Source organism: Actinia tenebrosa, unplaced genomic scaffold (genome assembly GCF_029948245.1).
Source record: "Actinia tenebrosa isolate PJP-AT-01 unplaced genomic scaffold, QUT_ActTen_1.0 PGA_scaffold16__25_contigs__length_10494907, whole genome shotgun sequence".
Lineage (NCBI taxonomy): Eukaryota > Metazoa > Cnidaria > Anthozoa > Actiniaria > Actiniidae > Actinia > Actinia tenebrosa.
In genome coordinates, this window is record NW_028292576.1 from 2623448 (window position 1) to 2647578 (window position 24131).

The 24131-nt window shown below is 38.0% G+C and overlaps 2 protein-coding genes across 2 annotated transcripts; both read left to right on the top strand.

Annotated features, from left to right (window-relative positions):
- Positions 1-1330: 1330 nt before the first annotated feature.
- LOC116293124 (uncharacterized) lies at positions 1331-18058 on the top strand. Its single transcript, XM_089031424.1, has 12 exons — positions 1331-1641; positions 2298-2383; positions 3454-3615; positions 11917-12069; positions 12714-12861; positions 13343-13422; positions 14251-14314; positions 14694-14761; positions 14965-15025; positions 15284-15549; positions 15929-16469; positions 17505-18058. The coding sequence occupies exons 1-12, from the start codon at positions 1335-1337 to the stop codon at positions 18056-18058; spliced, it is 2490 nt and encodes an 829-aa protein (XP_088887550.1). The 5' UTR covers positions 1331-1334.
- Positions 4722-10212, top strand: LOC148910575 (uncharacterized). The gene is made up of 6 exons (XM_089031370.1): positions 4722-4905; positions 5200-5418; positions 5844-6028; positions 6140-7171; positions 7907-9044; positions 9179-10212. Exons 1-6 carry the CDS (start codon positions 4722-4724, stop codon positions 10120-10122), a joined length of 3702 nt encoding a protein of 1233 aa, XP_088887496.1. The 3' UTR covers positions 10123-10212.
- Positions 18059-24131: the final 6073 nt, after the last annotated feature.

Sequence of the window (24131 nt, forward strand, 5' to 3'; positions counted from 1 at the left end):
ATTGACATCTGGTACATGATAATTGATTGGACTATAGACGGGAACCCTATAGCAGATACCCGCAAAGGTCTCATGGGTAAGTTCCTGAAGACCCCTGGGTAACTATTGCGCAACTTGTTCAATTTGTTGAGCAGGAATCAGAAAAAAACAAAAACAAAGGCATTTTATAGCTGGTATACCATAGGTATCCCTGCAAAAAGGTATTTAAAAAAATGTATTTGTAGCTAACATTCTCTTTTTTTTTGAAACGGTTCTCAAGGTTTTTCTATGAGGCATCAAAAATAGCACTCTTTTTAGAGGGAGAAAATGCATCTCGAATGAAAATGTCGCTTTTTGTCGTTCTCGTGGGTCGAGATGAAGCGGATAAAAACTATCAACTATTGTAGCATTTAACATCAATCAATTGAAACCACGACACTCCGACCCCCGGGGAAAGTAACATTTTCCTAATGTTAAAGTGACGCTTTTTCCCGGCCCTCGGGACAAAATGGCTGTTAAGGGACCGGTCATTATTTATCGCCTGGGGGGAGGGGGGATGGGTGCGGAGGATTTTTGTTCAGACACAGTGAAACTTAGCAGATCCCCCCTTTCAGCAGAATACATTGTAGTAATCCCCTCTCCTACCTATTGATAATTTCAGTGATCCCCCCTTGTTGATCCCCCCGTTTACATTTAGACCCTTTGCTGTAGCTATTAGCAAAGTACATATTCAGCGATGATGTTTCAAAGAACCTAGAAGAAGTAGTGGCCATGCCAAAGCCAAGTGGTCCTGAAAAGGTGTTGCAAGAGAGTTCTGAAACCGACGACGATATTGAAGGCAGAAGGTGCTGACAGCGAAGAGGAGGCAGGGTCAAACGAATTTATGGAGTCCGATACATGTGAGGGAGCTGAACTATCCGAAGATATCGCAATTGTTGAAACTAATTATGATCCACAGAGAAAGACGATTTCAAGCCAGTGATCACTTTGTAAAATACAATTTTCAAACATCGTTGCTGTTACAATTATGATTCAAATGGTATGTTTTATTATTTTGCAGATTGTTGGCTTATAGAAAACGTTCAAACAATTTTAACTTTTCTGCCAAGAAATTAAATTACTATATAAATTAAAAATGAATAGATATTTAAATGAATGAAAGAAAGAAAGAAAGAAAGAAAGAACGAGAGAGAAAAAGAAAGAAGATAGAAAGATATCAATAATCTGTCTTGTACTTTTTCACTTTTTCACAAAATAATGTTTGGTATCCCTGTGGTTACATCCGAGCCCTTACACATAATGACCCTTCAATACCTTCCATATAATGGACCTTGCATACCGACATACGATCCAAAATGGCGGATGCAGAAAGCAAGAAATTCCGTTCAAAACGAATTCGTCTTTCTCCTGAGAGAGAAATCGAAGGTCTTAGCCCCCCTAAAGCTTCAAAAAGTGATAAAGAAGGAGCAATAGTCGACGAAGAGCCAATTTTGTCTAATTTTAGCGTCTTTCAAGAAACTAGTTGTTCGTCACGTGAACATGATGGCGGCAATAACGAATTTTCAAAGCACGAACAATTCGACGGGGATGACTTCCCAAGCTGTTTTAGCGTAGAAGATGACATCGATAATATCGAAGAACGTCATTACCAGCCCATAGCAGGTAAACTTCAAACTTAACCTTGTTTAACGAGAGTAAATGGAATATTTTCAACTCGCTGTCGGCAGCCATGTTTGTTTTTGTTTTGTTAACGAAATGTCATTTTACGAAATCCTGTTTTTGAGCCAATAATGCAATGAATAAAGAATAAATGTGAAGTATTAGTTATTAGGATATTTGGGAATGTGAAATTGCCTTCGAGTTCGAAAATTTTGAAGGTTTTTAAGGCAGTTTTATAAAAGTACTGTACATCTTAGAAAAAATGAAGGGGGAGGGGAGGTGACTATGAACGAAAATCGTTTTAGGACTCATCAAACCACATCCAGGGTTAGAGTAATTTTCTTATTAAGCTTGAAATTTGCTACTGAAAATTACCCTTCATATTCATATAAAGGTTACAAATCATTGTGCTTATCATAAATATACTCGATTCTGATTGGACAAGAGGAGTACAATTAAATCGTTATTTTACTCTTTAGAGTCTAAATTAAGTTGCTCAATTTTGTTTAGTGCTTCTGAACTAAAAATCGTACAATCTTATACAATCATTTGGAATTCATAGGTGCTTCTCTTTTTTGAAAGTTCTCAAATTGGACTTGACTAAATTTAAAACTGTATTATATAAAGAAATTAATGGTTATTTCATGGTGTTATATTAGGTCCAATGGGTTGGGTTCAGCGGCAGATGACTCTCGGTATCAATCCAAGAGAAATACTCTCTTACATGATACCCCATGCTAAAGTGGTAAGTACGTGTATGAAGAAAGACATTTGAGTTACAGTACAGCTTTGCTTAACACTAAGTTTTCCAGATTCTAGACAATGTGTAGTTCCAGAAATAATCCATACCCCCCATGGAAGAATATTTTTAAAGACCCTTCTTCCTTGGAGATTCCAATTTTCATTCATACAAACTCTTTAATGTTGTTCTTTCTTTGACCCCCCCCCCCCTACCCAGGTGCCGATACAGGATTTTCAAAAGTGGGGTGATTTTTTTCAATAAACAAGTGCAAAAGGCTGGAGCAATAATTATTGAGGTCCCTGCATAATCTCCCAGGAATTTTTGAATTTGAGACCCACAGAAATGCAAGTTTTAAAGCTTTTAAAGATATTAAAAGTTATTTTCTCTCATCAATCATTTCCCTTTTGCACATTTCCCCCCAAAAAACATACATTGTAACAGATAACAACTTAATTATGAAATTTGAAGACATAACTGCTCAGAGAAGGGGGTGAAAATTTACCTTTATTCACTCCCCCTGGATCCGCCCCTGCTAACCCTCAGAAGTTTAAAATTCCTCTGGGTGAAGGGGGGGGGGGGGGATGGATAGTTTCTGGAACTACACATTGAACAGTAAGTCTATAAATCCAATGGCATATACATAAACCCTGCTAGCCTATGGACTAGTGAGTGTTAATTTTCACTAGCCTGGAGCAAAGACTTTCTAGTCCCTGACTAGTGGACCTGCATCAGTTGTTGGCATGTCATGTGTCATTATGTCATGTTCAACCGGATTTTCTCAACCTCATCCAATAATTGTTTAAGGTAAAGCAGTGATAATTCACACAATTTGGTAGACCTGACACTTGTAAGATGCGATAGAAATACTAATGGAAGGCATCTAATAATTAATGATTATAAATCCTATATTCTATGTCGGCAGTAAGATTGATTTTACTTGTATCAAAAGTGCAGAAAAAATTTTAATCTTTTTTTTTTCTCTGAAAAGTTAGTTACTGATGAAGCTTGAGCCAATCATCTGTTGTTTTTTTTGTTGTTTTTTTTAATTCTGTTTTGTTTCTCTAAATGATCAGCCAACAGAGATAGAAGATAGCCACTCAACGCTGTGGAAGATTATTATCGGCCTCCTTACATCACCAACACCTCGACAAAAACTAGATTATGTAAATACATTAGATGATGTCGTCAGTCTGGTGAATAGCTGCAAAAATATTGTGGTATTGACTGGAGCTGGGGTGAGTTATTCATACAGTATCTAGGATTTGCAGAAGTTTTTATTTAAGAGAGGCTGTCAGCAACGGTCGACCAAGTCGCGAAAAATAAAAAAAATCGAAAATTCTCAAACTCTGTCAGAAGATAGCATTTAGTGAACTAGTAACTGTAAAAATACTAAAACATTCATAGGATTTTTATTTTAGGCGAACGGTCGCATTTTCTGATTTAATGTTAATTAGCGTCCAGAAACAGGCTTCGACCATGGCTTCTTTAAAATTCTCTTAAAAATTCTACAAAATATAAAAGACAAAAGTAAAACTTTTCCAAGAATCAAATAATGTTTATCAGGATTTTTATAAGATTTTGTTGACATTGCTTTAAATTTGAATATTTTAAGGATTTTCAAATATTTTGGAATTTTCGACATTTTGACGACGACAAAAAACGTCTAACTTCAGAGGTAAAAAAAACAAATTGCCACATGGACTAGTTCAACGGCAATGATTTGCTGCTTAAATATAATGTTTCTCCTTCTAGAAAATGCGATGAAATTTCTGGGCTGCTTAAATGGTGAACCCTGGGAGAGCAAAACGTATACCAACCAGTGGTCAATTACGTGACCTAAACACAACGTTGCGTGACTCACTCTCGGTAATATAACTAGAAGTAAATGCACTTTACACTGGAATTTTAAGTCTATCTATGGTCCTCAGCGATGATATGAATGTTCTAGAGTCATTTCTCTGGTAAGATCGTCTTTTGAAGTATAACTTTCGATCAAAATGAGCTGCATTCCATCTCAGTTCTTTACGCATCTACCCGGTCGTAATAACTTACTACTGATTAATGTCTTTAAAGAAATATGTTGACACATGTTTGTCAAAAATCTCAAAGTTACTGTCTCAGGTAGTTCTATACTTACCATAAAATGTTTAAGCGAAGCCGGTAAACTGTTTTTTCTGCGGCATTTAGCCATTCCTTTTACAAATGCTGTTGGCGTTATCGACTGTCATTATGGGATGGCGTTACACACAGGAATCCCGGTCAATGGTTTATACAAGGTAGATGCCGACAAAAAGTAAATAAAGTCCTTTCCATCGTTACTCAGAAAGAGAACAATCTTAGTATGGCGTCGTGCGGGTATTCTAAGATTGTTGGTGGTATATGTGGCTTTAGCAAATATAATCGAGAAAATTCTCAATGCGTTTCTATATCAAACTGTAAGAAAGAGATACACGGCCATTTGAAAACCTTGAATACCCCAGATTCAGTGATCAAGACAGAAGGAGAACTTCTCCTCGCTAGAGCAGGTAAGATGTATTTGCTTGTTTATTTGTTCATGCCGGCAGATAATTTTACTGGTTTGCTTTGATGCAAAGTTTTCGCTTTATAATATGTTGATTAATACCATCAAACCATAATATTGCCACATACTATTTGCCAGATAGTCTATTTCAGTTGATGTACGGCTTAGCTTACCCAATTTTTGATTTACCCGTACAAACTATGTTTACCCAACTGGTACACATTGGTTAGGTTATCATTTACAAAAGAAAGTTAAGCATCGTAACTTTAAGCTCAGATTCCTGCGTGGTTAATTGCAGGTATTTTCGAAATAAAGGAGAACCATCTCTACATGTCGATATGTCCTCTTCATCGAGATGAATACGGCATCAGGTGGAAATGTAACAAAAAGAATTGCGCAACTCCTCCTGAGTGGGCACCGCATCAACATCATTCCCGAAAAGGAGATCGAGGAATTAATCTTGTGCAGTCGAAAGAAATATTTGAGTTTACTTCAAAGCTGGTAGTCATTGGATCACGTGAGTTAAATTATATAACAAGTCATCACTTTCTAACGAAACTCAGTCTCTCCTATCGGATGAGAGAATATGTTGCCAATTGATTATTAGGAATGATATAATGATAGCCGTAGATGTTTATGCTATGTTTTGTTAGAAACAAAGATTTTCTATAACCCCGTCAGTGGTATAGAGCTCTCTCCTTTAGTTTGCATCTCGCCACCTAAATGTTTGCGGCACCCCTGTGGATATAGCGGGAAAATAGTACATTGCCCTTCTCCCAGATAAATGTCTTAGCTTCTGTCAGTTAAATTTCATGGTAATTGTCAGTTCGTTATCAGTAAACACCATATTTTTCTAAAGGCGATTTTGAATGCTTTTAAATCTTTTCGCCGTTATATTACATTTGGCTTAATTTTCAATATTTTTAAAAATCTCATTTTCAGCAATATGTAAAAGGTGCCGCCTTTATTTGGGAAAAGCCGAGGGTACTGTCTCAGGGTCAGAAAGGCAGGAGTCGGCTTGGCAAGAAGTACGGATAGTAGAGGAGCAGGAGTCTTGGCAAGAAGAACAACTTATGCAAGAAGAGACAGAATATGCTTCGGTCATTTCAATAGCAGATGACTTGATTGTGAGGATAATGATAATACTATGAAGCCCTAGCACTATGTATATTCTATGTGTAACACTATAGAATCTTATTTTTATCTATCTAACCATATACGTTTTTTTAACGTTGTAGAGTGATGCCGAAATTACTACCCTATGCCAAGACATCGAGAATTTAACCATCCTGTCCGATGCAAGCCAGTACTGCACTGAAACTTGCAGCACCAGCAGCAGTTCTAGTGATCTATCTGGTAAAGCGCAAAAATCTGAAATTACTGATCGCCGAAGGTTATTGAATCAGTTTTTGCAAGCCTGCAGCAAAGGTCATCTTGGTCCATCTAAAAAGGCGTGGGACCAGCTGAGCGTACGTGCAAAAGATGCTCGTGCTTCAAAGGCAGGAGAGATTCTAGCAAGTGTGCTAGAAGTGGTAGTACCCGAAGATCCAGGAGGTTTATGGGAGACTGTGAAACATTCCCAGTGCATCGAGAACGCACTCGGTATAGACGTTGATCAAGATATTGATGACGTTTATCTCCAGGCATTAACGGAGAGCTACCAAAACGCTCAGAGTTGGGACACGCGAAGGCAAATATTGTCGATTATGGCAGATCTTGTACCATTTGCGACACTACAAAAATACATCCCTGGTATAACACAGTACCGTGTCAAGACAGCACGTCACCACATCGCGCTATATGGGCGTGGAGCACAGCTTCCGATGAATAAATCTCCAAGGATGAGAGTGGACGTCAAGCAGCTAGATCATTTTCTGAGCTTTATTACAAGTCCACATGTGGTACGAGATTTGCCGTTTGGTCTCCGTCATTTAAAGATGTCTAGTGGAAGAATAATAGAAATTCCGAACGTGATTAGAACAATGATCCCTCAGCGCATAATTAATCAATATCAGCAATTTTGTTCGGAAACAGATTTCAAACCTTTTAGTGTATCTACCATGAGACGCATCTTATCATCCTGTACAGCCTCTGTTCGTAAGTCATTGCAAGGCCTCGATTACTTTGCCGCCGATGGCGCGAAGGCATTTGATGAACTTATTTCGATTTCAGATAAACTGGTTAGTTATGGTTGTATTGAGAGACGGATGGGAAAGCAGCTTGAGCAGTCCTTCAGAGCTGGTAAACAATACCTCAAGACTGACTACAAGGTAATTCTGACAAAACTTGTTCAAGTTCTATAACGTTTCTGTATTAATAGAGCTATACTCTACTTGAACGGTTCCTGGGTTTCAAACGGGATTGAACTTCCAAAAAGATATTAAACCCTTGACGGTAACTGACCTAATAAACGGCTAATTCAAAAAGAGGTGGTAAAGGTTTTGTTGCATGTTGCATGTTTTCTGTTGCTGCTTGCTGCATTCATTGCAACTTGGGCGATTTTGTTAAAGCTTGGGATGCATTATATTCACATGTGAATTATGCAAGCACAATAGACAATATGACAGAAAAACTTGTAGACGATGTTTTCGAAAATTCCATGTCGTTGTGTCCTTCTATTGATGGAATTCACATCACCCATATTGCATTTCGGGCTTCGTATCAAGCAAGCAATATGCAGCAAAACCTACAGCAATGTAAGGATTGAAATAGCTTTACTCGTAAATTTTCAGTTCTAAGATTATGATTTGTTTCCTAATGAACATTCCTCACGCGGCAGCTAAGTTAACTAGAGCAATAGCTTTCTCGTGAGATATGGCATTCAGTATAAGATGGTGGTTTAACAAAGTTTTTATTTTCGGCGCCGTGTGACCAACGGCCCTCAATCTTGCTATTTCATAGTTTTAATAGCCTCGAAAAAGCAATGGAATGTTGTTGTTTTTTGTTTTCCCCATGAAAATCTGATCCACGTGTTTTTTTTTTTTTTTTTTTTTTTTTTTTTCAAGCTCCATATTGCTGAGTCTTCTAATGTAGCAGACCACTGCAGCTCTTACGCCCTCAGTGATGCTAAGGAAAAGAGCTTCAAGATCGAATGTGGACACGCCCATGACGAGCGTTGTCAATCATGTGATCAACTTAAGTTTGCCATCAAAGACCTAGAGTCATCGCTTTCAGCTGCACAGCTAACGACCGATGATAGAGATGATCTCATCTACTCATACCAAGAAGGCGTTAAGGCCATCAATGCGTGGAAAGCACATCAGTTGCGATCTCTGCAACAGGATAAAGCGAGACGAGATATCCTAGATAAGCTTGATTCTACGTCAGTACTGCTAACCCAAGACTGGGCAATGAAGTTTCTACCTCAAAAATACCGAGAGACGCAGACTGACTGGTTTGCTAAAAGGGGTATCTCGTGGCATGTCACTGTTGTTACACGCACGGTGGATGCGAAACTGCAGCATCAGACAATGGTTCAAATCATTGAACAATCTAGCCAAGATAGCGACACGGTTGTTCAACTGATCAGGCACACAATAACCCAGCTGAAACGGCAATACTCAGAGGTAACAACTGCCTATCTTCGTCAAGACAACGCTGGGTGTTACCATAGTGCTGAGATGTTGGTTGCCTGTCGACTTCTAAAAGAAAGTGGGATAACTGTCCAAAGAGTTGATTTCAGTGACCCTCAAGGGGGCAAGGGTCCTTGTGACAGATACGCTGCTGCAATAAAAGCACACGTACGCCGCTATATCAACGAAGGCCACGACGTTCTAACTGGAACCGAATTGAAGGAGGCAATTCTGTCTTACGGTGGTATTAGCGGCGTACGTGTTTGTCTTGTCCAGCCAATTGCACAAGTGTCTACAGCTGCAACAGCGTGGAAAGGAATAAGCACTATAAATAACTTCTTGTATAAGGAATCCGGTATCACAGTATGGCGAGCGTACGAAGTCGGTGAAGGAAAGGCGGTTCCCTGGTCGGAATTGCAGGGTATAGTATTTAATTTCTATTATATTCGACTTGCTCGTAATTGGATCACGGAGGAAAAATTAACTCCGATTCCTAAATATTTTCCGAACGCACTAAAGCGCATTTGTACTTTAGCATGGCACAAGCTACGGCCGCCAGTAACCAGTAATGGTGAGGTGACTATGGTATCACTTGATTCAGAGGCGGACTCAGGAATTTGTCTTGGGGGTTTAGAATGCACGAATCAATACAAAACAAATTTAACAATTCAAAGACACTCAGAAGTTGTTGTACCCTTTCTATAGTTACAGATAATCTGAAGTGTGATTTTGTTGATGAGCCATTCTCAGTTGGAGATTTTGTTGAAGTACGATCCGCGCGCAATCAGCAGTTGACGGAGAAAGTTGAGAAGAAAGCGGAGAAAGAAGAAAATACAGAGAGCCCAGGAGATGAAGATCCGGTCGGAGATCAACACAGTGCTCTCTTCTCGTGTCCGGTAGAAGGTTGTGTTCTGACTTTCAAAAGGCATTACAACCTTGATATGCATCTTTTTTATGGAAAGTGCAAGCTGATGACCGAGAAAACCACTCTGCTCGATAAAGCTAAGATGTTATATAAAGAAAAATTGACAGAGGGATCTACCTTTCAACCATTTATTTCTGCTGATTCGCAATCGGACCTTACGCTTACGAATGAGGTGCTGCCACAGGGATGGGCTCTAAAGACTACCAAACAAAAATCAAGATTTAATGACAATCAAAAGAACTATCTAAATGAAAAGTTTCGACTTGGCCAGGAAACAGGCATTAAAGCAAATCCAGCACAAGTTGCCATTGACATGAGACGTGCCAGGAATGACAGTGGCGAACGACGTTTTAAAGTCGAGGAATTTCTATCCCAGCAACAGATACGATCGTATTTTTCAAGATTAGCTGCAAAAATCAAGCGCGGTGAAGTAGATATAAGTGAAATAGATGTGGAAGCGATAGAGGAAGAAATTGCCTTTTCTGCGACTCACGAAGGTATAATGGCTGAATGCAATTTCACGCATCCAATCGTTTATGATACGTATGATATTTGTGAACTGCACTCCAAGGACAAACTAAAAAAACTTAGCGTGGCCTTGCTACGCCAGATCTGTGAGTTTCTAGACCTGGAAGTGGAAAATCTACCATTAAGACGCAAAGCGCCTTACCTTAACCTAATTTCCAAGATTGTACAGTCCTGCTCCTGCAATGAATACAACTAGATGTTCACATGCTATAGATGCTGTTTAACATTATGGTTCCGTTAGAAGTTCTCAAATACTGGGCCCTACTGAGATAGTGGAGTTAATATCGGTACGCATTTAAAAATTGAATACATTGACCGGGATTCCTGTGTGTAACGCCATCCCATAATGACAGTTGATAACGCCAACAGTATTTGTAAAAGGAATGGCTAAATGCCGCAGAAAAAAACAGTTTACCGGCTTCGCTTAAACATTTTATGGCAAGTATAGAACTACCTGAGACAGTAACTTTGAGATTTTTGACAAACATGTGTCAGCATATTTCTTTAAAGACATTAATCAGTAGTAAGTTATTACGACCGGGTAGATGCGTAAAGAACTGAGATGGAATGCAGCTCATTTTGATCGAAAGTTATACTTCAAAAGACGATCTTACCAGAGAAATGACTCTAGAACATTCATATCATCGCTGAGGACCATAGATAGACTTAAGATTCCAGTGTAAAGTGCATTTACTTCTAGTTATATTACCGAGAGTGAGTCACGCAACGTTGTGTTTAGGTCACGTAATTGACCACTGGTTGGTATACGTTTTGCTCTCCCAGGGTTCACCATTTAAGCAGCCCAGAAATTTCATTGCATTTTCTAGAAGGAGAAACATTATATTTAAGCAGCAAATCATTGCCGTTGAACTAGTCCATGTGGCAATTTGTTTTTTTTACCTCTGAAGTTAGACGTTTTTTGTCGTCGTCAAAATGTCGAAAATTCCAAAATATTTGAAAATCCTTAAAATATTCAAATTTAAAGCAATGTCAACAAAATCTTATAAAAATCCTGATAAACATTATTTGATTCTTGGAAAAGTTTTACTTTTGTCTTTTATATTTTGTAGAATTTTTAAGAGAATTTTAAAGAAGCCATGGTCGAAGCCTGTTTCTGGACGCTAATTAACATTAAATCAGAAAATGCGACCGTTCGCCTAAAATAAACATCCTATGAATGTTTTAGTATTTTTACAGTTACTAGTTCACTAAATGCTATCTTCTGACAGAGTTTGAGAATTTTCGATTTTTTTTATTTTTCGCGACTTGGTCGACCGTTGCTGACAGCCTCTCTTAACCTGTGAAAAAATAGTACGCATAATAATGAGTAGCAGACAATACAATACAATAAACTTTATTTAAAGAGGGTGACGTATTAACCCATTGAGTTATCATCTAGTATTAGCTAAATAATCATTTTTCTTTCACAGGTTAAATAAATGATTCTCTACCTAATTGCAAAATTTTCGTAAAAAACTATTACAAAAATAAATTGTAAAAATCTGAATCTGTTCAATTTGAGAATCGAACCTGTGACTCTAGGAATGAACTAAACATCAGAGAGAGACAGCACTATTTAACAAATAAAACAGCTTTTTCTGTGCTCTGTTCAGTAATAAAGCACGCAGGAAGTGACGTAAGCACGAAAGAAGCATAAGGAGAAACACGAGTCGTAGGCGAGTGCTTCTCACTTCCTGAGTGCTTACGGCGCTTCCTAAGTGCTTTATTACTGAACGGAGCACAGAAAAAGCTGTTTTATTCGTTTTATTATATAGTTACGAATTTTTTTTCTGTATTGAATTTGATTACGCAAAAAGAAGGATGATCACAGGATCTAGCAGCACCTTGCATGTGCGAATGGCGTCAGCACTGTGCTCCGTTCACTAATATAGCACAGTTTTTGACCAATCAGAGCACGCGTACTATCCTAACTATATAATATTTTTTAATAATCAATCTTTTTGTAATTACGCATCTTATTCCTTATCAGGTTTCTGTGTCTTGTGGTATCCCAGACTTCAGATCACGTGATGGTATATATGCTCGTCTAAGTCAAGAGTACCCTGACCTACCAGATCCTCAAGCCATGTTTGATATTACATACTTTAATCAGAATCCCAAACCATTCTTTAAATTTGCTAAGGTAAAATAGATATATTATGGTATGAGATTATCCTTATGTTAGTATAAATACATGTACACAGGTGATTATTGAAAATCTTGTGCGCTGATTGGTCAAGAAACTCAGTTCATTTTGGTTATTAATTATTCCCCGATATTCACTTCGCCTTTGGCAAATAATTATTGTTAAATAATGAGAAATATTCTAACCAACCACGGCTCTTGAAATTCTTGAGTTTCCCAGAGTCTCTGACATTTCATTCAATTTTTCTAAGGTAAAATAAAAATATTAGCATGACATTATCCTTATAATGATGAAAAATATTCTAACCAACTACAGCTCTACAAATTTTAGAGTTTCTCAGTGTCTCTGGCATTTCGTTCAAAACAATTAAAATTTATATTGGATAGTCCCAAAAAATATCCATACCCACGCAACGAAGTGAATTTGTAAGAGGACCCCCTACCCCCAGGAACTTCTAATTTTCTTCCATACGAACTCTGTAATTTTGTTCTTTCTCTCATCCCCTCCCCTCTAGAATTTCAAGTTTCCTCTGTGGGTGGGGTATGGATATTTTCTGGGACTACACATTCTGTTTTATTTAGCTGCCTGTTGCAAGTCACCGCTGGAAGCCCATAATATTAAAAAAAATTTTTTTGTCATAGGAAATTTATCCAGGGCAGTTCAAACCTTCGTTAAGTCACAGATTTATTCGCCAAATTGAAGAACATGGCCGCCTCTTGAGAAATTATTCCCAGAATATTGATACACTAGAACAGATAGCTGGTATAACAAGAGTTATACAATGTCATGGTATGTATATACTCTATTTAAGGAATATTAAACATATGCGCATGTCTCTTTACTGTGATTATAAACACTCTGGGAGCTGTAGATCACGACATAAGCAAGTTTCTAAAGGAACATGAGTCATAGCTGAGTGTTCTCTCATTTTTTAAGTGCTCTACATCTCCTTGAGTGTTTATCACAGTAAAGAGACACAAGCAGCAATTTTATATTCATTTTTAAGTGTTCTACATCTCCTTGAGTGTTTATCACAGTACAGAGACATAAGCAGCAATTTTATATTGCTTTTTGAGTGCTCTACATCTCCTTGAGTGTTTATCACAGTACAGAGACATAAGCAGCAATTTTATATTGCTTTTTGAGTGCTCTACATCTCCCTGAGTGTTTATCACAGTACAGAGAAATAAGCATTTTATATTGCTTTTATAAATATTTTTGAGCATGTCTCAGTTTGCATTTATTAAGTCATCATTGTATTCTTTCGCAGGGTCTTTTTCAACAGCTTCATGTACCAATTGTAAATATCAAGTATCTTCAAGTGCAATCAAAGAAGATATATTTAGTCAAGTGAGTAGTAAAATAGGAATGGTGAAGGAGGTTTATTGTAGTTAGAGGGGCGGATCCAGGATTTTCTTCAGGGAGGGTTGTACCCCTTAGAATCAAAGGGAAAAACATTATTTTGTATTGGTTATCTTCAAAGTAGGGGCTCAACGTCGAACCAGTGAGGGGTGCACCCCTTAGAATCAAAGGGAAAACATTATTTTTATTGGTTACATTTGAAGTAGGGGTACAAAGTCCAAGCAAGGAGGAGTGCGCACCCTCTGCACCCCTCCCCTAGATCTGCCTGAGTTGTGTTTTCCAAATAATGTAATAACAGGAATGGTAGAGGGGGTTTTGCATAAAACAACATCAAGGGTTTTCATTTTCTGTGATGTGTGACCTCAAACAATTCAAAATCACTCCCAAAATAATGATTGATTGCGTTTTGAATTTTGGTTCACTCACATGACCAATTGGAGAGCTTTAAATAGTCACATGGAGGTCATGCGGCATTTAAATTTTGAAGAAATAGAAAACACTCAAAGCTTGCTGTGTGCAGTCATAAAGAACGAGGGGACTGGCAGAACATGAGAGAAGTTTTAGGATAAGTATGACACTTAGCGGACTTCTCGACACTTCTCAAGTGTTCTGCCAATCCCCAAGTGTTTTATAACTTCACACAGCACAGCAAGCAAGTTTTTTATTTCTTTTATAAAATACAAATTACAATAAAATTACAATAATATTTCAAATAACTGTAATAAAATAAAATAAATCTTGAGGGAGATGTTAGACTGCACTAAAGATTTTCGTCCTTTAATCCTCAAAAATCTTTTCAAACAACTTTTCTTTTAGAAAATTCCAACTTGTCCAAAATGTAAGGAAGAAGAAGATGGGGCTTTTGCTATCATGAAGCCTGGTATCCTTTGTTTAGCTAATATCATCATTATCATTATTGCCGTCACCCCTTAGGAAGCGCCGTAAGCACTCAAGGAGTTTGAGAAGCGCTGGCCTATGGCTCCTGCTTCTCCTTACACTTCTTTCATGTTTACATCACTTCCTGCATGCTTTATTACTGAACGGAGCACAGAAAAAGCTGTTTTATTTGTTAATTATTTTTTATCATTATAACTACTACCATCATCATCATCAACATCATCTTTACCATTATAATCTATTACCAATATCATCATCAGATCATTGATGTCCATTTTGTTAGTGTCATCATGCAAACAGCGTATTTTAAAATGACTAGTAAATTGAATGCCAGTTTTTAGTCTTAACTACAGTATCTGTAGATATTGTCTTCTTTGGTGAGAATCTTCCTTCTGATTTCTACCATCACTTAGAAGAAGATTCAGAAAAGGTATTAAACATGTGAAATAGCTTTGTGTATTTAACAAATTTCATATGAATGGGAAGCCTGTGTTGCTATAATTATACTTCAATCACATTTTGCAATCAGCCAATCAGGATGCATGAAATTACAAACCATCCAATCACAATGCTTGTCTTGATTGTAAGCCATTTGTCTGCTATAACATTTTCTACTCTGTATTTGTCTTTTAGGCTGATCTTTTGATTGTTATTGGATCATCGTTAAAAGTGAGACCAGTTGCTTTGATACCAAGTAAGTAGTACTTTACATGAACTGTTCATACCATTGCCACATCTTGTCCTTTCAATTTGAATATAGGTAACGTTGGTGGACTAGATCAGCCCAGAGGTTGTTTCAGGGTTCAATCTGTGAGTTAGTCATGCCCTGACTTAGATCAGCCCAGAGGTTGTTTCAGGGTTCAATCTGTGAGTTAGCCATGCTCTGACCTAGATAAGCCCAGAGGTTGTTGTATTTTTGTCAGTTTTAAGATGCATGTCATGATATTTTTAGGTCGCATTGCTGAAGATATCCCTCAAATTCTAATTAACCGAGAACCTCTACGTCACATGACATTTGATGTCGAGTTGCTAGGCGACTGCGATGTGATTGTGACGGAGCTGTGTAAAACGTTAGGTGGGGAATGGACGTCTATTCTTGACGAAACAGAAGTTCCCACTGTGGACAGAGATCTCTATACAACACTAGTTGAGGATACGAGTAATGACCAACACTTACTAAATTCTGACAGGGAGGGAAGTGCCTCCTTAGAACTACATGTGAGTATTCATCGGCAATCCCTGGTTCATACAAGCAATGAAAATGCAAACGTAATGCAGACATAATGCAGACGCAATCACAACTTAATACCAACTCAATGCAAACTCAATGCAAACTCAACGTACGCGCAGTGCAAACGCAATGAACAAGCAATGAACACGCAATGAACACAAAAGTGCAATGTACACGCAATGAAAGCGCAGTGCAAGGGCAACGCAAGCGCAATGCAAGTTCAATGCAAGCACAATAAAAACGCAAATGCAAACGCAATAACATCGCTTTATATCTATATTCAAGTCTAATATCGTACTAATAACACAAATTGACTCATAGACCATGAAGATGAGCAGGTCTAATCGTTAGATTGGTTTATTGTAGAAACAAAATCCACTTCAAGACCAGACATCATGTGGTCCTTTAAGTGTGCCCATGCTAGATCACCTGAGTCAAACACCAACACACATACCTAACCTTCCTCATAAACTCCAACAAGAAGATACACTACCCCATAGAGAAGATACGACAATTCCTGGTTTATTGACTGGTTCTGATACTCTACCACAAGCGCAACTTCAAATTGGTCTAGATCAAGATAAAGCACTGGCCACCAGTCACCTCTTTACTGATTCATTAGGGGCAGAAAGAGAGTCTTTTCAACCTCTGCCTGATGGTCATAGTGTGATGGGTCAACCACCTCCAGACCTTGGTCCTAAGACTAGCCCTTTTAGAGCAGCGATGTCAATGCAAGAACCAAAACTGCCTCTTAGTAGTTGTCAGTCTGTCGGCGAGGATACAGGTGGAATGGCATCAAGCTTCAGTGATATTACTGATAAACAGAGAGTTGATTCCTCAGTATTGGGTGATCTCTTAACGGTGTGTCAATATCCTAGTAACCAACACCCTGTAAGCACTGACAAAGGTAACTAATGAGATTATTTACATAATGTTAACATGTGTTTTACAAGAGGAATTGAGGTACCGAGACACCTGTGCATAGGTACCAAGTTGTAACTGTGCATCAAGGCACCCAGTTGCAACTGCATAGGAAGACACCTAGTTGCAACTGCACGGGCAGACACCCAGTTGTAACAGTGCATAAAGGCACCCAGTTGTAACTGTGCATCAAGGCACCCAGTTGTAACTGCATAGGAAGACACCCAGTTGCAACTGCACAGGCAGACACCCAGTTGCAACTGCACAGGCAGACACCCAGTTGTAACTGTGCATCAAGGCACCCAGTTGTAACTGTATAGGAAGACACCCAATTGCTACTGCATAGATGGACACCCAGTTGTAACTGTATAGGAAGACACCCAGTTGCAACTGCATAGGCAGACACCCAGTCGTAACAGTGCATCAAGGCACCCAGTTGTTACTACATAGGAAGATACCCAGTTGCAACTGCACTTGCAGACACCCAGTTGTAACTGCATCAAGACACCCAGTTGTAACTTCATAGAAAGACACCCAGTTACAACTGCACAGGCAGACACCTAGTTAAAACTGCATCGAGGCACCCAGTTGTAATTGCATAGGAAGACACCCAGTTACAACTGCACAGGCTGACACCTAGTTAAAACTGCATTTATGCACCCAGTCGTAACTGCATAGGAAGACACCCAGTTAAAACTGCACAGACAGGCACCCTGTTGTTTTTATGTGCATCGAGGCACCCAGTTGTAAGTGCATAGGAAGACACCCAGTTGCAACTGCAGACAGGCACCCAGTTGTAATTCTGCATCGAGGCACCCAGTTGTAACTTCATAGTAAGACACCCAGTTGCAACTGCACAGGCAGACACCCGGTTGCAGCTGCACAGGCCGACACCCACTCTCAATTGCACAGACAGGTACCCAGTTGTAACTGTGTATCGAGGCACCCAGTTGCAACTGAATAGGAAGACGCCCAGTTGTACATACGGCTTTTTTCACAATTTGAATTTTTGTCTTTTCAGATTCCAAAACATTCCTTTATTTCCCCCCAAATCGATATATTTTTTATGGTGCAGAATTAAGTAACTCCCCATTTCATTCACCATTTGACTCACACACCCATTACGCAGATGTTGACAGCGAAAACTACAATTCTGACCACGATAGTCAAGAGCTGTCTTTACTTGAAGCTAATGGATACAGCAGTGAGGACGCAAGTGGTGACGGCAGTGAAGGGTATGGCTCGGGAGCTATGTCCGCTACTGATCTATCTAATTATGATTTAAAGTTAATAACGGGTGCTTTGGGAGATTATAGTTGCGTTAGTGAAGAAAATAGTGTAATGTCAGGGGTAGAGTCGTTTAGTGATGAGAACAGAGATGGCCGATTAGATAGCTTAGCCTATGTCCTTCCATCAGAAAATGCTGTACGCCAGACAGATACCACCAGTATTGGGCCGTCAGTTGACAGTTGTAAAGATAATAATACGAATATAGTTGGCCTAAATGCCAGCAGTCTTAGCACAAGTAATTTCGATCCAACGACAAGTACGGAATCCAACAACCATACATCCTAGCATCAGTCTTCAACATTTGTAAATTCATTTAATAGTTACTGCTGTAATTAGTTTTTTATTCAAGTTGCGGAAATGGAAAACTGCATTTTTAGATTTAGTACTTCATTCGATTTTTTTTTCTGTTTTTTTTTTTTAAGTACTGTATTTACTACTATCATCATGCCATACAGTCATTCATATTGAAATGACGTGGCACTGTGACAAAAAAATTCAAATTCAGTCAGAATTGCCTTTCTTCGGTCCAAATGAATTTAAATTGCATATAATTCTATTCAACAATTATCTCTGCAGTCAGAATATTCTCAGTGCGAGTCATCAAACTACGACTTATAGCGAATTTTTCTTTCTTATTCGAAATTTGCATTTGCATTCGTATTTCATGACAATAGTGAGACAATAACCCACTTCCGAGATTCGCTTTGCTTGTCACGCACAAAGGTTTCAGTACGAGGATACGTGCTAAATTAAATTAATTCTTACCGCCTGTCACGAATCACTGAGCATTATGGTGATTAGTCGAACAAATGAAAGTGTGCAAGGGATTCTGGTAGCTGTAGTAAATGATGCCTATTCAAATGTCCTATTAAAGAGGAATATTTCAGAAATTATCCACATGTAAAAATTTTAAATTCAAATTCAAAATTATCCTTATTTGCTTTTAATTTCAACATGAATTTGCTTGGTTATTATCTGGGATGAGACAGGAGAAGCAAGAGAAATCACATTCATTTTTCTGTCTTTTTCCTCTATCCAAGATAAGTTTGAAAACGTTTTATGGTCTGATACAGGAAAACATGCCCAAACTAAAGAAGTCTATCAGCAAAATAACACTGTCGTCTTTGATTACAGATTCGTGCATAAAGATTCATTTAGGTCTAATTTCAAAGTCAAAATATTCACAAATATCAATAGATACAGGAATATCCAATAGAGCTGGTACATGTTACGTCATTGCCGCCATCTTGGTTGACGATAACAAAGCATTCCTCATAAGCTTCTCTTGTTAGATCAACCAAGATGGCGGCTGTTTCATCGTTATTCATATCTCAAGGGATTTTGACTCACATGGTTGCACACACACTATTTCAATATTGCATCGGCTCAGATAGTGATGTAAAATGTCCGTCATATCATTTATTCATTCAAAAACGTCGGAGATCTGAAACTAAGCGGAATTTTTCATGCTTTTACGTTTCCTGACTAAATACGAAAAATCACATTCCTAACTCAAAGGTCATGCGTCATATTCCAATGTAAATGCAAACTATGTTGCTCGGCTGTGAATATACTACATTTTGCAGCATGTTACTCGGTCTCTGAATTCTTCGTTTGCACGTTACGTCATCGCGGCCATGTTCGTGCCATTTAACAAAAGATTTCTCCTTAGCATCCATTGCTAACGGTACCACAATGGCCGCCATGTTTTTGTCTTTTAACTCTTTTGGGAATGCTTGCAACCCATCAAGTCAGTTTTTCAGATATCCAACCTACAACGTTTTTTGAAATAGGTGTATATTCTTCGTTTGTATATGACGTCATAGCAGCCATCTTGGATGAATCTAACAAAAAGAATTGTTAATGAATTCTTTTTGTTATATCAAACAACATGGCCGCCGTGTCTTGTTATTTCACTCCCTTGGGAAAGATTGAAAACTAGCGATACAGATGGCCATAAGTTTATCAATGCTTAGCTGAGTCAACTCACATTTATTATCAGTATATTTATCATTATCATAAGTAACGCGTTAGTATTCCATGAATCTTTGTAGAAATACATAACTATTCTATGCGAAAATGAGTTTTGAAATTCGTTGAACAGAGACAGAGAAAGTTTTAGAATCCTGTGATCAAGACTGGTAGCCGCCTCATCTTTGCTTTGTGGTTTCTTGCGGCGGGTTACCTGTGCTAGCCAATAGACCAAGCGTTCCTTCGTTGTCCACTATAACACAGGAGCCCCAACCACCATTGCAAAAGATGAGATATCTTTGAGAAAACCTTTTATTGCGTCTTACTAAATTCCCCAAAAGAGCTTGTATTTTATAAAATATAATCAAGGTTCTGTACAATTTTGTAATTTGCGCAATATAGAGTTAGAATATTTGCAGTAGAACATTGATATATTATTATCCATTCAAGGGTTAATTTCAAAATTCCTGTGAAACATACACAGTTATAATACTTATTTATAGACCTCACAAATATTGTCGTGGTAAATGATTTAGTATTCGTAGTTTTATTATTAGCAGTCGCAAGGGTTCAGGAGAATGTAAGGAGTGTATTTCAAAAAATATCTACTTACCTTCCCCACCCACCCCATTAATTCCCCATAATGGAGTAAGACTGAAATTTCCAAGGGCTGGAAGAGCCTAAGAATGACATTCTTTAAGTGGAGGCAAGGATGTTCTCCACCCCTCCCTAGTAGGGAGTTAATAATAATTTTATTATTATTATTAGTCCTTTATACTGTAGAGATTTAGAAAATGCAGAAAATGCTTTAAAATTCTCTAGTTATTTTTTTCTCTTCCTTTAGTTCAATTTAATTTAGTTACAACTGTTATATTGGTTGTTTCACAGGGTTTTTGAAATGACTTAAATTCTTAGTCAGATGTTACAATAGACCTCCTCGGCTCTGACGTAATTTTTCCCATTTCAGACCACGTGTCATTCCCTTGAGAAAAATATTCATTGTTTGACTTGTATCCATATTCATTTGTCTTCTCATGTGTAACCGAGCGCAAACCTTAAACAAAAAAATGAAACTCTAGGGAATGACGTGGTCTGAAATGGGAAAACGTCGGAGCCGATGAGGTCTATTAAGAGACGATTAATGTTTTCTTTCTAGGGGGGAGGGGGGGGGGGATTTGTGAAAGGACAACGTTTCCTATTTAGCCAGATATCAAATGCCAATATCATAGTATTATACAAAATAATATACATATATATACACATAGTTGACACAAGTATTATATGAATGTAATCCTTGCTGTGCTATGCCAAAAAATATGCTTTCATTTACCAAGCTGTGCTGAAATGATTCAAGTGTATAACCATTTACCAATTATAGTTACTGGACGTGAATTTCCAGGAAAAAACTGTTTCTTACTGGAATTGGTATAACTTTCCCATTTTTTAAGAAGGAATCCCGGTATTTACGGTAAATTGGAAATGATACTAATCATAGTAACTGGAAATAATTTTCCAGGCAAAAACGGGTTCTTACTGGAATTGATATCACTTTCCCAAATTATCAAAGAAATCACAGGATCTGTGATAACATCAATAAGGCAAAACCCGTGGCTTTCCAGAAAATATTTCATCCTTACTGGAATGGGCATCACTTCCTGGAATTGGTATCCCTTTTTTACCTTACTGGAATTGGTATCATTTTTCCAATTTATCAAAGAAATGCTATAGTGTCTGTGATATATGTGCATTCTTGCTAGACCGTCAAGCCATACTTTTACTGCAATCAGCAAATTAAAGATTCTATTTAAAATATTAAATATCCTTGGCCGGTAAGCGGCTGAGAAGCTTCCCATGTAAATATACATTTGTAAAGCTTGTGTTATTTTACCTGAATATAAAGTTTTCCTTGCTCTGCCTTCAAAGGCTCCTTAGATTTTCTTGTGGTTAGATTTTTTATTAGTACTTGAAATTCTTGAAGTTCACTAAACTTCAATGGTTGAAGATCCAGTAATAATAATAATTTTATTTTAGCTGCTTTTTGAAGATCCAGTAATAATAATAATTTTATTTTAGCTGCTTTTTAAAAAAACGTTGAAGGGGCCAACGGCAAATGGTCAGTGTCGATTGCACGACCGAAAGGCACAGTGGGCATGCATATAAATCAAGAATATTCAAGTCGTTTTAAATGGTTTCGTCTACAAATGACACTAAATAGGGACCTTAAGCTGCAGGACGGCAACTGGGGCGACTACGTCGGCGAAATTGAGGCGCTTCAACCTTCTATTGTATTATTATTTCGTGTTTACCTAGTATTTTACTCAATAAGCATCCCCGTTTTAGAGTGAAATGACGTCTTTTGGGAAAGCTTTTCTTATAACGAAAATCAGCAAAGATAAGCTTTTGGCGTAGCCGTTTTCTTTAGTACGTAAAAGTAGGACATTTCAGGTCTTACTTTCAGCATAAGACGGCAATGATGCATAGTATTTCGTACATTCCAACGAGTATCTATTGAATAGCGTAATTAGTGCTATTGTATAGTTGCCGTCGTCGTCGTCGTTGCCGTCCTGCAGCTTAAGGTCCCTAATATCTCAACAAGAACATCTGTGTTATTGACAAGAATAACGATAAGAAACATGAATCATTCCAGCCATTCCTTTGTCTTGGACTGACCTATAGCTATCGATCTCCTATCACTTATCGCCGTTCGCCCTAGCCTGCAGAGCAGGATTTGGGGAAAAAACCGTGGTGTCGGGGGAACTTTGGAAAATTGGAACGAGCGAGAATTGAAACCGAGCAAAAAGTCCCCTTTTTTTTGCTAGGGCCCATTTTTCTCGCGGGCCCTTGGTCGAAACAGGAACCCCAAAACCCCGATTCTTCCTCTCAAACCCATCAAAACAACGCCGGCTCTGCAGGCTACGTTCGCCCCTTTTTAGTTTTGAATTTTTAAGCAGCTTTATACAACGAATCGAAAAATGGCGACAATAATTCGAATAATTTTTGTCCTGGACTGTTTCGTCTCTCTTACACGTAAAGACGCGCTTTTGTGTTTACACGTGAGTACGAGGCTATTCAATCTAAAACAATAGCTATTCAATTCAAATTGGTCGCCATTTTTCGATTCAGTGATTATTTTATTCTAAGGCTAAAAATATAGGGAGTATAATATTAGAAGCAAGAACGTTGCCTCGCCGTCTAATTTATAGATATTTAATGAAGTCTAATTTATATTCAAGTGACAGTTATCAATCAATGTCTAATTTATCAAAGTGATTGATTGTGGGTGGGGCTGCGAATCACGTGTCGGAAATCAATGTCTACGTATATTCTTTCTTTCGTTAGTTGCTTAAATTCAAGGCTCAGTGCAGGATTAGGAATTACTCGGGTGTATAAGCTGACCAAGTTCAAGATGGCGTGAAAAGATCTTTCTTTTATGTCTCTACTCAAATTTTTATTTTAGCTTCTAAAAGCAGCATTCTAATCTATACAGAAAGACTTTAAGATTAATAGCTCGAGCTTAAACTAGGAAAATAAGGCTTAAAGTCTTCCCTTTAAGAAACAAATCCATGTTTAATTAAAAAAGTTCGCGACCTTCAATTCCTCTTGCCAGATTTTCACTTGAGATTTAGAAATGCTACTCGAAAATTGAAAAGTTTCACTATTCTAAATTCTATTATTTCAAATATCAAAAAACAAATGAACAAAAAAAAAAAAAAAAAAAAAAAAAAAAAAAAAAAAAAGAGCAAAATCGTGAGTAGGTATAATGTTTAGGTCACCCATCCAAGTGCTAACCCTCCTCAGACGAGCTTGACTCAGTATCTTGAACGACAACGATTTATCCACTGGACCACGGTTCCAGGTGAATCAGCATAACAATAGCCGTGAAAACAATGCACCGAATAGACTAGCCTTTTTGAAATTTTATTCTCAACCGATTCCGTGCGTGGCAGAGATGCAAGGGATTAGCCGATATGGTCTGGGGGCCGGCTGGTCTCTCCCCTGATGCTTCGGCTAGAACATTTTCTTGCGTAATTCGTGCACCCAAGGGCAGAAGGATTTAATCGCCGTCAGGTCCGAAGTCCATACGACGCCTCAGCTCTGCGGATGTCTAGGGGGTATGGCAAAGTGGAGTCGTTTTTTTTTTTTTTTTTTTTTTTTTTAATTAATTTTGGTGAGTTCGAATCCCATCATATCAACATAAGATTTTTTTCTGTTTTTTAATCCATTTTTTATTAGATTTAAAACTTCAACAATAGTAAAAAAAGATTTATTCCTAGTCGGTTGCTTATAATTAAGCTTTTATTAGTTGGATCAGACGTTAGTCGTAAAAACAATATCGATCTGTGAAAAGTAGAGCTCTATATTCTTTCCTATCTTTCCTGACAAAGAA